Source organism: Lepus europaeus, chromosome 16 (genome assembly GCF_033115175.1).
Source record: "Lepus europaeus isolate LE1 chromosome 16, mLepTim1.pri, whole genome shotgun sequence".
NCBI classification, from domain to species: domain Eukaryota; kingdom Metazoa; phylum Chordata; class Mammalia; order Lagomorpha; family Leporidae; genus Lepus; species Lepus europaeus.
Window position 1 is genome coordinate 12,970,346 of NC_084842.1, and position 13,834 is coordinate 12,984,179.

Here is a 13,834-nt window from a genome sequence, read left to right on the forward strand (position 1 = left end):
CTTTAAACAAGTAGATCCTTCCCCCTTTGGTGGAAAAAAAAAAAAAAAAAAAAAGCCACAATGAAAGTTCTGAGAGCAGTTTCACATGACCGTGTAGAATCCGATGTACTGTTTTATCTAGAGAAGAACTATGCACGCCAGAGCTGTCCACACCCTTGTCACTGGAATACATATCAGTGTGTGTGTGGGAAACTATGGTTCTTCCTGCCCCTTCCCCCAGGGAAAGGATGATCCTCACTATTTGGCTACATTTTCTTCTTAAACTTCCTTAGGATCCCTTGGGCCAGTGTTGCATTTTCCAGTTTGCTGTTTGTCCATTGCTCAGGAAACACAATCCACTCTTCAGATACTTGATTACTGGGTATTCAAAGCAACTTGTAAATTAGGTGCTAAGCCATCTAGGAAAGTATCTTTAATTTCATCTATTTATTTTCACTTTATTTGAAAGCCAGAAAAACATCTTTCATCTACCAATTCACTCTCCAAATGTTTACAATAGCCAGGGCTGGGACAGACCAAAGGCAACAGCCTGGACCCCATCTGGGTCTCCCACCTGGCTGGCAGGGAGCCAGGTACTGCCTCCCAGAGTCTACATTAGTAAAAGATGCATGGAACCAGGCACTCCCATAGGACATGCGGGCTTCCGGAGAGGAGGCTTAGCCACTGCACCACAAGCTTGCTCTCTCCCATCGTCCACTCCCCACAAGGTGCTTTAAAAATCCAAAACTGCAGTGCTATTAAAAAAGATAGCAGAGCACAGAGAAAAAAAATATTGGACAGATTCAAGAACTAAACAAACACACATTGCACACTTGCTAACGATGCCTTTGTTTTCCACGCTATTTGGGTCGTGAGTCACTTTTGATGGCCTATTTGTTGAGAGGAGCCCATTTCAGATTTAGGGGGGACGACGGGATTGGGCTGTGTGTCAAGCCCGGCAGCATGGCGGCTCTGAACTGGCGCAGGCCTTGTCCCCGAACCGGTGACGTCAAATGGCTGCCTTAAACCTCTGTAAGTCAAGAGCATGCAGCTATAAACAGACATAACAGATAAACACTACTTCAGGCTCATGAGCTCATCTGGCAGTCTTGTGGATTTCCCATCCAAAAGTCCCAGCTGGGATCTTACTAACTAGGCTGCTCCAACCACTTTGAGCAACAGGCTAAGAGAAACTTCAGGAGAAATTTTTAAAAACTGCTAAGAAACATATCGACATGGTGCCGCGTACGGATACACCATCTGGATACATGTATTTGTGAAAAATTATGTTTGGTGCAAACAATTCACCTAATACACAAGCCGTGCAAATACTGAGATCAAAATTCCTAACTTGCACAAGCTGTCGGGAAAATGTGTGTTACAGGAAACAGAGACTTAGCCAGGCATCTGTCTAAGCAAAGCCAAACTATGCCTGTCGGGACTGTCCTGGGATACCTCTGTCCTAAGAGTTTGTACCGGTACGTGACGGCTGCGATCTTGGCTAAGAGAGCATAATCTCTCTTATCTGCAGGAGTTCCTGCTTTGCTCATTTTCCATTAACATCCCTAGTCCACAGATGGGGAGCCCAGCACAGAATAATCAATCAATGCACGACTATTTAAAAAATTGATCATTTAACAGAACTGAAATCATACCCAAGGCTGGAATCACTGTGATGTACAGAACTGTTTTCCTCTCATTGGCAGCAATTTAAAGAAACTTTAGAAATTAAGTTTTCTTGATTATATCACTTGTTTTATCAGCATAACACTCTCAAGTAATTTCTACACAAGTTTCTTCAAAAGTATTAAAGATTTTCCTCAAACACCTCTTTACTGCAAAGCTCTACTGAATCAATACATTTATTCAATAATCAAGAAATAACTTGGGGCCACCACCGTGGTGTAGCGGGTAAAGCCACCACCTGCAGTGCCGGCATACCATATGGGCGCCGGTTCAAGTCCCGGCTGCTCCACTTCCAATCTACCTCTCTGCTCTGGCCAAGGAAAGCAGTAGAAGACGGCCCAAGTCCTTGAGCCCCTGAACCCGTGTGGGAGACCCAGAAGAGGCTCCTGGCTCCAATCAGTGCAGCTCCAGCCGTTGCGGCCGTCTGGAGAGTGAAACAGTGGATGGAAAACTTCCTCTCTCTGCCTCTCTGTAACTCTGCCTAAGAAATAAATCTTATTTTTTTTTTTAAAGTAGTAACTTAATACTACGCATATTCTCAGCTCTTAATTTTCCCATTGATTATGAAGCCTCCTTCAATTGCAAATCTCAAGGATGGCTGTCTTCCTCTTCTTCAAAACAAAAGTGTTTTCATTTCTTCATTCCAAACCCTAGAGCTTCAGAAAATACCTTTCCTTCATGACTTACTAAATTAGCATGCCAACGGTTAGTTTTTTCCCCTCTTCCTTCTGTTATTTATTAACAGGTAAAACAAACTGCTTAAAAGTAACAAAGTCCCATTAATCTGAAGAGCATCATAGGAAAGAAATGTTACTAATCCCTGTTAAAGAAACATTTTAATACTTAAGGAACTCAGATCTACCACGGGACTCAGGCACTAGTTTTCACCAGGGACAGGCCTTGGCTTGAAGTTGCTGCTTATGTTGCCCCTATCCTAAATGAGGGCACCAGTTCACAACTGCACTGCTGTGCTTCCATTCTGGCCCCCTGCTATTGCACCCGGGCAGGCAGCCGAAGATGGCCCAAGTCCCTGGGCCCCTGCCACTCATGAGGGAGACAAGGATGGCGTTTTGAGCTCCTGGCTACAACCTGGCCCAGGCCTTTGAGGCCATGTGGGGAGTGAACCACAGCTGATGAAAGATCTTTAACTTTGCCTTTCAAATTAAATAAATCTTACAAACTAAATAAAGAAAGCTTTACCAAGCACCCAAAAAGCACTTCACACTGAGTGGGATGGTTATAATTTAAAGAACAGAAAATTACAAGTATCGTTAGTGATATAGAGACTGCGCCATTAAGCATTGTTAGCTGAGAATGTAAAATGGTGCAACCACAATGGACAACTGCTTGATAGTTGTGTAAAAAGCTAAAATGCAGGGGCCGGCAGGTTAAGCTACAACCTGTGATGCAGGCATCGCATGAGAGTGCTTGTTCGAGTCCCTGCAGCTCCTTGAAAGTGTGTCAGCAAAAGTAGTAGTTGATGGCCCTAGTACTTAGGTCCCTGTCACCTCTATGGGAGACCTGGATGGAGTTCCAGGCTCCTGGCTTCAGCCTGGCCCAGCCCCAGCCACTGCAGCCATTTGGGGAGTGAACCAGCAAATTAAAGATATCTGTGTCTCTCCCACTCTCCCTTCCCTTCTCCTTCTCCCTCTCTTCCTCTCTGTAACTCTGCCTTATAAATAAATGAATATTTTTTTAAAAGCTAAATATGATTACCAAACAACCCAGAAATTCCTTGTCTCAGTCTATACTCAAAGGGAAAACAAAGACTGAAATAGGTAGCTGTACATCAACATTTACTGCCGTGTTACAACAGCCAAAAGGCAGCAAGAACCCAAGTGTCTGTCAACAGCTAAACAAAATGTGTGCGTCCATACAATGGGGTATGATCTAGCCACAGAAAGAAACGTTTCTGATAATGCCACAGTGTGAATGAACCTCGAAAGCATTATGCTAAGGAAAAGAAGTCAGAAAAAAGGACAAAAATACCAACACTTAGGATAGGCAAGTTCACAGGGACAAAAACATAGACTGTAGGTTATCAGGGGAGGTATTGCTTAATGGTTACAGAATTTCTGCTTGGGGTAACAAAAAAAGGTTTGGAAATAGTGGCAAGAGTTGCATAACATGGTGACTGTAGTCACTGCCAGCGACCTGCACATGGCAAAGCTGCTAAGAATCACAAAATGTTTACGTGTATTTTACCACAATTTTAAAAATCAACAATATATATAACCAAAAACTTCTGAACTGAACACACTTGAAATGAGTGACCTGTATGGTGTCTGAATTATATCTCTCGATAAAACTTTAAAAAAACATTGAATTTGGGAGTGTGCTAGCAACTAAAGATGACAGATCATGGAGAGTAAGTGCAGGGTAGAGCACACTGCTCGCAGGACTCTAAGCAAGGCCTGCTCCCTCTGTAGTAACACACAACAGCTTGGTTATAGCACACTTCTCTGGTTGAGATAACTTACAGTAGGGTCTAAGATAAACTCCAGCCCAACAACAATTATTTAACATGCGGGGAGGAGGGTTATCAAATGAATGGCATACAGCCTTTTAAGGGACTTTCCAAACAACGCCCAGGCACTGCAGTTCTGAGTGCAAACTATAGATCCTCCTCACGCATTGAAACACAATTTCTTCTGGGCAACCGTGGCAATGTTGGGGTCCTCACCGCTGCTGGGAACAGCCTGGTGGGTACAGGGTCTGTACCCACTCTGCTTCCTGTCTCCTTAATGTGGTAAAACTTTAAATTTTTAAAAGTTAAATATTCTGCTTTTACGAAGCCAGCTAACTCCAAATATTGCTGTATTTGATTCACTTTCCAAAAGCATCAAGCAAATTGAAAACGTGTAGGGTAACTTTATAATTTTCAGCTCCTCCTTCCGCCGGCATGGAAATTACAGGACTGGCAACGCAAATACAGGCAAGTGCGAAGGGTGAGAGAAAGGTCAGATATTTTGCTGTCAGGCTGAAGAATGGAGGCGGTTCCTAATCACATGGATGCATGGCACCACAGATAACCTGAAGCAAAGTCTGGGTTCAGATTATTCTTAGCCTAATTTGGGAGTTTCACTATAAAAAGTAAAACATACTCTATTTACTTTAGAAGGCTGGAGTAACTCCCCGAAAACAAAGTTCAGTGTTATCACATACTTCAATCTGGGCATGTTTTTCCATAAAATTATCAAACTGCCTGAGGTATGGTCCAAAAATGGAAGAAAATAAAATGGATTTAAAAATCCGTCATTTTGGGAAGAGACTTAATTATTAAGACTAATAACTGAACAAGCCTGTAACCAGGACAGAGGAATACTAACAAGGACAGCAGCGCCAAACATGGAGAGGTGGTTTTTAATAACACCGTGAACTATCCTAGAAGGAGGGATTACTGGGCTGAGACGTGAGTTGCTCAACAATGAAATAAAACAAAACATTACAACACTGAAGTCTCCCGAAAGGAATGCAACAGAAAGCTTTTAAGAGAAGCCTGGACAATTGACATGGGGTGGGGGCGGGGGTGGGGTGGTGCAATGGCTAGGAGCATCCTATGTCTTTAACTCATCAGTTAGAAAATGACCATGAAAAGGTCAAGTATGTTGGGTCAGAGAAGACAAAAGCAAGCTTCATGATCAAGTTCATTACCTTGAAAAGGCCGAGGTGCTCTGCAGAGTGAGCAAACCTTGCTCCTTGGTCATATACCAGACTTTACTGTGGCCATTTGTGCTGGGCAATGTGAACTCAACAGGCTTCTACTGTTGTCGGGAAAAATGCAAGAATGTTCGACGGACAAAACAAGCGGCAAGACGCTGTCTAGGGCAGGCAAATGCGATGCAGCAGGCTCGCCCATAGCAGACTCCTAGGTCCAACTCCAGATCTCCACTTGGCGACTGAACCCGCAGGCACCCTCCATCTCCTGTTTCTGTGACTGTCCCACTAGGAAGGGTCCTGAAGCACACAGTGTCTCTAATACCAGACGTGGAAAAAAGTTAAAACTATCTAGCAAGACATTGGCCAGAAGCTCAGCACATGCCCCGAGCAGGAGAAAGCCCAGGTTCACTGACCCCACAGGGAAAATAAGAGTTCTCCCTCATAGATGCGTGGAACAGAACAGAGTTAGAGCTGTTTTCCCCTTGACTGATGATCAGGGGGAAACGATGCTGCTGCTGGTGCAGAGAACCACCTAGAAGCAGACCTCAGAACCAGAACACACAGGGACCCCGGGGCCAGCTGCCCAGAGGCGAAATGGCTCCAACACCTCTGTCTGCAACGGAGAGACTCCGTGGGCATTGAGAAAAATTACACCTGCTGTATTATGTGTAGCAAGGCAAGGACAGAGTTTGTGAGTGAGTAATATCATTTAAGTACTTCAAAAATATTACTTTAATGACCTGGAAAAAGAAAGGGGAAATTTAAAACAACAACAACCAAAACAAAACAAAACCAAGGCAAAACCACCTGACCCTAAGGAGTGGGGGAATATTGCCTCGTGGGACGACAGAGGTCATTATAACAGCCTTCGGTGCTGCAGTGAGTCAGGGACATCTTCATACTCACAGCAGACAGAAGGGAAGGCCCCGAGAGCCCGTTCTACCAATGAGCTCCAACTGCTGCTATTTCCTTTGTAAGATCAATGAAAGAGCACAGTGAACTTCACCTAACACAACATGAAGGGCCCCAGCGTACTTCTGCATTGAGAAAGATGCCCACCCAGCTAAAATAACATTAAAACCCTGTGTAAACAGATACTGTGGTTTCATTTTCAAGCTATACCGAGACAATTATGGTTCTCTCCATGTAATACAAAAATCCTAAGATAAGTGTTCATCGAAACATTCAGCTACACACCGGGCTTCCATGTGCTACTGGGGCTCAATAAGTAACTAGTGAACACTTCGTTCTGTGGGAGAGGAACAGAGTGGGTGGTTAGCCTGAGCATCGGTCATTTATCCTGCCATCCTAAGACATTCCTAGATGTTTAACATGAAAACTGAAATAGTAATTCAACTGGATTTTTTTTTTTTTTTGAAAGTACATACATTTTTGTTTCATGGTCTAAAAACCTTTCAAGAGGGTGCCACAGTGGCATATCAGGCCACACCAACAGACTCACATAAAGGCCTCTGTTGGGCCCAAAGTCATTGGAAGACCAGGTTTCCAGCTGCCATGCTCCTACGGTCTGTTCACGGAGCAGCGGGCAGGGCAACCTGCAAGCTCCACAGCGAAATAAAGCCAGCAACAAGCCCTAGAAACCCATCCCATGGCACTGAGTTCCGTTCAGTCCAGTGGCATTCGCCTTCTAGAAGCCTCCCATTTGCCCTGTACTGCTTTAGCGAACACTTACACACAGGCCCACAGCCTGACGTCACCGAGACTCCCCAGCATCTGCACGCAGACTGCTTCCCCACCTCCCTCGGCTGAGTTCCCTTTTGTTTTTGTTTTTCAACAGACCAAAGGGCAGTGGTTACGACAATAAGGCCAGCAAAAGCCTCTAAACAAATGGTAGGCGATAGGCCTGCAAAGCAAATACTATACAAGTGTCACCACTCAATTACAGATTATAATTATTATAGCACAGTGCAGAACATCCTCTGGGGAATCCTTACATGCAAATGTCTCATCAATCACAAAAAAGACTACCACCTGTTGTTTCTGTTTTTTGTAAAGGCCACGTAACTAAAAGGGAAATTTCATGAAATAGGAAGAGCCAAGATCTGGATTGGATCATGGCCCAGGCCACCTCTGATGTCGAGCCTCTGCTCTGGTCAAGAGCAGCAGGGTTTGCACACCACCACGGGATGTGATGGGGTGGAATCAACACCCCCACGGTCAGATATTTTGAGTGCTTCAATCGAAGTCAGCAGAAAGCAAAGTGCTATTCAGTAACTTACATATCTCAGCAAGGGTCTTGGAAAAAGCTCTTCAGAGGTCTAACAAAACTGCTCAGTCCCTCCTCCCTGTGCAGTCACTTCCTTCCATTTAACCGCCTGTCCAGAAGGTTCTAGAAGGTTCCATGCCTTCCCATCACCCTCATGAGGAAACTCCTTTGATTACATAATTAGTACATACTTACATTCAAAGCATTCTTTGCAGCTTCTGCTTCTGAGCGACTGTCAAAACTGACAAAACCTACAGGCTGTGGAAACAAGGAGGAAAACGCAGAGTAAAAATCAGGGGACATCCACGTTTGTGGGCCAAGAGCTCAGATAAAGAAATGACCACAGGCAATGGGCAGATATAAGAAAGCCAGTCCCAAAGAATCACGACTCAGTGGCTTCGCCAAATTTCTAACACGAATCAAAGGGATGGTGAGGGTGGTTCTTCAAGGGCACAGCCAGGGATTTAGAGAATCATAAAAAAAAAATATCTACAAGTGGTTGGAAGGTGAGTAGCAGTGAACAAGGGAATAGAGGAAAACTCGGGTTGGAGAGGTTCTACTTTCCTAAATCAATTTCACGGTACCTCAGTTTCTTCATCTTTTAAAATGGAAAGAGAACCCAGTCACCTTTTGGTACACTGTAAGTGCAAGGAATACAATGACACAATGATAAAAGCCCTGGCCTCTCCCTGCACCACTAAAACCTCAACCTGACCGCTTCCACCTCACATCCCAAGGAGCGCCTTTAAAATCCCCGTGCCGCGGCGTGGACACCGCACTGCTCCCGGCCAGCAGAGGTCAGAACCCCTTTGCACTCCCTATCTTTCAGGGTAGAAGGCTGCCTGCAACTCAGCTGATTTTTGATGAACCAGAGACATGAAAAGTGACTCGGAGTACCTGAAAAGTGACTCGAGTATGCCAAGGAAAAAAAAGATGGCGACAAAGACAAAACAACAAAAAAGAAAACAGAGAAAGAAAGAAAGGAAAAGGGAACAGAAGAGAAGACAGAAGAGCATGGTGCTCATCTCCAGGAAGCTTGCAGTGGCTTCGTGGTCACTGATTTCTAGCTCTGTCTCGGTGCCTCCTCTGCTCTGGTCTAGACCTGGGGCTCCGCCTGTGGTTATTAGGGGTTGACAGCCAGCATGATTGTTCACCAGCTAATGCTCCTATTGATGATAAAGCTCACCTATTTAACATCATACACCGAAACAGGAAAACATCTGGGCATACAAGTGAATTTGGCTAATAATTCACCATTTTGTTTGAAACTAGAAATCAATCTGCCTTCTTCTGGCACAGCCTCAGTTATCCTAGCTGGTGATTATGAAATTAAGAATCATTTTCCTGTGTGAATTCCTAATAGGTGTTATCCTTAATTTTTAAAGCAACAACCAAAAAAAAAAAAATCAAGCATTAATTAGAATTTAAAAATAAAAGAATGCCCAGCCCCAGTGACATTGCTAAAGAAAGTTGAAATGTGTTTATAAGAAAGTTCAAAATTCTTACCTGTTTAGATGTGAGCTTTATAAGAGAACCCTCATAGCCCTGAAAAGAAAGAAAAACCAAGTTTAGACCAAAAAGGAGTACAGGGGCGAGGGGGAGAACAATTGTAATACTATTTTGCGCAACTAAAAATAAGACCTTTATAACTATAAACTACCAAGATATTCTCACACAGGCTTCCAAAGTTAACTAGGCAGGCAACTCCCACTCCCGCAGCACACGCGGGTCCCTGTTTGCACACTAGGGCCTGGAAGACAGCAAGCCCGGAAATGTATCCGTCTCTCTTCCTTGCATTCTTTCATAAAATTATGCAACGGTAGGAACAAGGGTGTGTTTGTCTACAGCAGGTCTTTGTTTTTTCTTGGTCTAGATAATAATGGGGACCTCATAGAACTGGGAGAGGGAAGAGGATAAATTTAATAAGATAGCAAGGTCAGAGCATGCTTGACTCGGGCTATACAATGAAACAGGCACACACCAAGTCGTTTCATTCCAGCCGCCAGCAAAGGTTACACAGGCGGTGATCACAGCACCACGTGGAGTTCTTTTGTACACACACTGAAGCCGCCAGCTTTCACGGTGGCGTTCTGATGGGGACCTGGGAAACTTTCCTGTTGGGTTTTTCAACTCCAGCCCCTCCTCAAGAAAGCTGGGAACACTCAGTGCCCCTTCATTCTCTTGTTTCTCGCCTCATCCCTACTGGATCCTCAGGGTAAGGGTAACACACACGTGTTTCGGAACTTGAGCAAAGCCTGCTGGCTGGCACTGATGGATGACCCAGGAGGGGAAAACAGCACAGCCCAGGGAGAGATTTGCAGGCTGGGGTCAGGCCGCAGGGACTTTAATTAAAAGAAGGTTGCTAGGAATGTACCAGGGTCCTGACTTTACCACTGAGGTTTCTGGGCAGGATGTTGGCACTGATTCATCCTCACATCTCCTGAGCAGAGAACCATGTCACCAATTAGCTACTAGAAACATTTTGCCTCTGAGGCCTTGAGCTGTCCCGGCCAGAGAGGCGTGATTCACAGCCTTGCCTCTTCCCTTGCTCAAGGTGCTCTCTCTTGCAAAGACCTGAGGTTCTAAATACCCCGAAGGCCTCAGAGGCACAGGACAAAGGGATACTTCACTCCAGCCAAACACCAGCTGGCTTTCCAAAGGAACAGACAGCCTTAGCAGTGTCTGGCGGAACAGTTCAGACTGTGAAGGTGCGGTCAGATTGCCTGGGCTTGAGTTCGAGCCCCATCATGAACGATGCGTGTAAGCATGGAGTGTGATTTATTCAACTGCTCCAACTTTTCAATTCCTTATTTAAAAAAGGGGGGGGCGCGAACCCACTTCCAAGGACTATGATGATACATGAGAGAATCCGTAAGGGGCTTGTTAGCTCCATCTCTTACCCTTTCTCCGCATAACAGTGTTAACAGTATTTTGTCAGTTGAGATTAGCAATTATTTTTACAATGAGCTGTCCTCATCCTACACAGAAAGCTGTCCCTTTTGTAACACTGCAACCCTGCAGAAGACAGGAAATTCTCAAAGTTGGCACTTTCTCCACAACACGCTGCCTCTCCCACTTCCTCTGCGTGTTTATTCCTTCTGCTTCCTGCTGTGAAGTCACCAGTTTCGTTGCACTGAGGGGATGGCCATGAGAACAGAGCTGCAGCTCTTTCTTGGCACAGAGTTAGACGTCCTATGTGTGCGAGTGGCGAGGCGCTGCCTCCTTTCCAACACAAGCGCCTGCACCTGTCACATCCCAGTCTCTCCTGAGACTGCACCCATCCCGCCTCGCTCACTGGGGTCCTGCTTCAATCAAGATGGCTCACAAGCCAGAGATCAAGGCTGCCCATCACCTACTCATAAAGGTGGCTGATGTCAAGCACCACTGCTGACATACCCACTCTGAGCAACCCAGAGATCCCGACACAGGTCCCCAAGTCATGAATGAGACTGCTGCCTAGGCTACATCCCGAGCAGTTCCAGCTTTCTCCTGTGCCTCAAGGTTTCCCCATGGAAGCCCTCTCTCCTTCTCCCCTGCCGTACTTTTGCCCAATTTCTTGTCACAGTTGAATGCCAGTAACATCTAATATCTCTACAGTGATTTTATTTCCACAGTCAAAAAGGACAGCCAATTGCCTTGAAGACTTTATCAGACAGCAGAACACATTCCCCTCAACTGTATGCAGCTACCCCTTTGAGATTTTATCTTACTTTGAAACTTAGACACTCTTGTCCTGACAAAAACAACAGTGGTCAGGTTAACCCAGGGTACAGAGGACTACGTATGGCCAGCCTTTTAAAAACATCATCCTGCAAAGTGCTTCCTCCAACATTCCATTTCCTTCCCCTGCAAAGCCTCAACGAAGTATTAACACCTGGTCTTTTTGCTTGACTTTTTTTTAAACATAGCAAAGGTACCTTGAACGGTCTGAAAAGCAGATAGAGTTCTCGAGGTTTGATATCCAGAGGGAGACCGCTGACAAATAGGGTTCGGACCTGGAAAAATAAATTTAACAAGTGAGCAAGGCCAAGGGCAATTCAGGGGATGGCTTTCACCCGCAACTCCTGCCAAAGTCACGCTCTTTCCTTGACACATGCAATACTGGTCGTGTTAAGATGCCACTGAGCTAATTCTCAAGTATTTTCATGTAGATTATTTGGAGAGAATTATGCCCGGCTGACTGCAATTTACAAACTCATTTCCCCTCCTCGACCTGGCCACTGCCCAGTTCTGGAAACCTAGGGGGAGGGAAGGTTCCACATAATCTAAATATTAGCTTAGGAAAAAATGTCATGAGGACAGTGAGTCTTCCCAAACCGCTGCCCTGACCATGCAGCCACATAATGTACTCCAAAAATAAAATCAGAACAATTGTTCTCTGCTGTTTGCCTTATCACTCCTTTCCTCATTGAGCATGAATCACAATCCCAACGAAAGTGAAAGTAAAGTCAAACATATCTAAGCAATAGCCAAAATGCGCAACATTCTACTTGCTGTAACTTTCTACTTACAAAACTAACTCCCACTGCACTCTTCTGTGGCACAACCAACACACACACGCCCACACACACACACGCATGCACGATTACTACATGCAAGGTGCCTGCTAGGTGCCACTGACTAAAGTCACTCCAGAAATGCATGTAAATTGATACAGTGCAAGGCACAGGGCACAGACTACCTGCTTAGTGTTGAGTCAGCTACAGAATGTGTGCGACACACTTCCGGCCGAGACAATCAGAGAGTACACCTTGCTATCTGCATGGGAACTTAAAGGCATTTTACCCAGACAGGGAACAAAGGTGATGAGGTGGGGTAGGGTAGGCAGGGAAGCAGGCACAGCACGGTGCATTCTGCGCACAAGGTGAGCCAAAGCCCAGCTAGAAGCTTACAGGGCAAAAACCAGGGACCTGATGTTGATTCCGTGGGCAAGGATTAGCCACTGAATCAATATCACCACATTTTCCATTCCTCTTCTTCTCAATTCAGGCTGAGTTCCTCATTAGAAAGCATATTAACTCTTAAAAGACATCTCAATGATTAACCATGTATAAATATAATTTTTCCTCAGTGAGAAATAGGGAGAATTTTTTTTTTTTAATTCTCAACATCTCCTATTGATTTTGGCTGTAAAGAAGCACAAATCAGCAAGCAAGGCCCTTTTATTAATCTCTGGTCAAACACCATGTCATTTGCATGTAGGTGTTAATTAACAACAGCCCTGGAATTCTGAATGGTTTACTATTTATTTACATGAAAGTATCTCAAAAGGTTTGTGCAGAGGCAGGCACTAGGCCTACCAGTTCAGAAGTCCACGTTCCACATGGAGGGCCCTTGGATTTTTAAATGGGCTTGAAATTCATGCACAGTTATTTTATAACATGCATTTTCCATGAACTTTTTGAAAATCCAGCACATGCACGGAATTCCATCTTGTTTTAAAGCTAGAGTTACTCCGAGTATTGATTTCTACCATAGTATTTATGTAGTTGTTACTTTAACCTACTTGAAAGGTACAGTGAGAGAGACAGACACAGAGAACTCTCCTTCCAAATGCACACCAACAGCCGACACTGGGCCAGGCAGAAGCCAGGAGGCCGGAACTCCACCCAGGTCTCCCGGAGGAGCAGCGGGAGTCCGAGCCCTTGGGCCATCATCACTAGCACGGCACGCCAAGCAGTGGCCCACTATGCTGCACCGTAACATTCTCCCCCAAGCTCAGCCTTTTGTTGCATCAAAATAAACTTATCCTTTATTTCCATTTTCCATGAATTTTTGGGGGATACTCTCCTATTTTAAATAGCCTTGAGGTATAATTGACAGACCATGAAGTGTACATCTTAAATGCATGCAATTTAAGTCTTGACACATCTATAACCTCTGGAACCGATCACAATCAAGTCATCACCTCCAAACCTTCCTCGTATCCCCTTAGTCCTTCCTCAGTGTCACTGAATAGAGCAACAGTCTATTTCTTTTTATTGCTGACTAATACTCTGTGTATGGATATACAAGCTTACCCATTCACCTGCTGTCAGAAAATATCCGGTGGTCCATAACACAGCACGGAAAACCACCCTCAGCTAATTTGAAGATGTAGCAAAACTGACTAGGGAAACAAGATGCTACAGAGTAGCCAGCTCAGGGCACTGTCTGGGAAGACTGCACAACCCATAGTACTCAGTGAGGAACTGGGGGAGCTATGTGCTAGGATATAAATTGCTCCAGTTGTACCCACTCATCAGAAACCTGATCTTGCAAGTCCAAGTCCATTTCTTGAGT

At 44.8% G+C, this 13,834-nt stretch overlaps 1 protein-coding gene across 4 annotated transcripts in view; it reads right to left on the reverse strand.

Moving 5' to 3' along the window:
* The window catches only part of RBPMS (RNA binding protein, mRNA processing factor), a 170,340-nt gene that overhangs the window by 76,284 nt on the left and 80,222 nt on the right, over nt 1-13,834 (reverse strand). For all 4 annotated transcript variants that reach the window (XR_009868193.1, XM_062213127.1, XM_062213126.1 and 1 more), the window contains exons 2-4: nt 11,470-11,547; nt 9,059-9,097; nt 7,748-7,810 (exon numbers count right to left, since the gene is read on the reverse strand). Coding sequence is in view for 3 of the 4 variants with exons in the window: in XM_062213127.1 (XP_062069111.1) it covers nt 7,748-7,810; nt 9,059-9,097; nt 11,470-11,547 (180 nt within the window). In the remaining variant the exon portion in view is untranslated. The remainder of the gene's footprint in view (nt 1-7,747; nt 7,811-9,058; nt 9,098-11,469; nt 11,548-13,834) is intronic.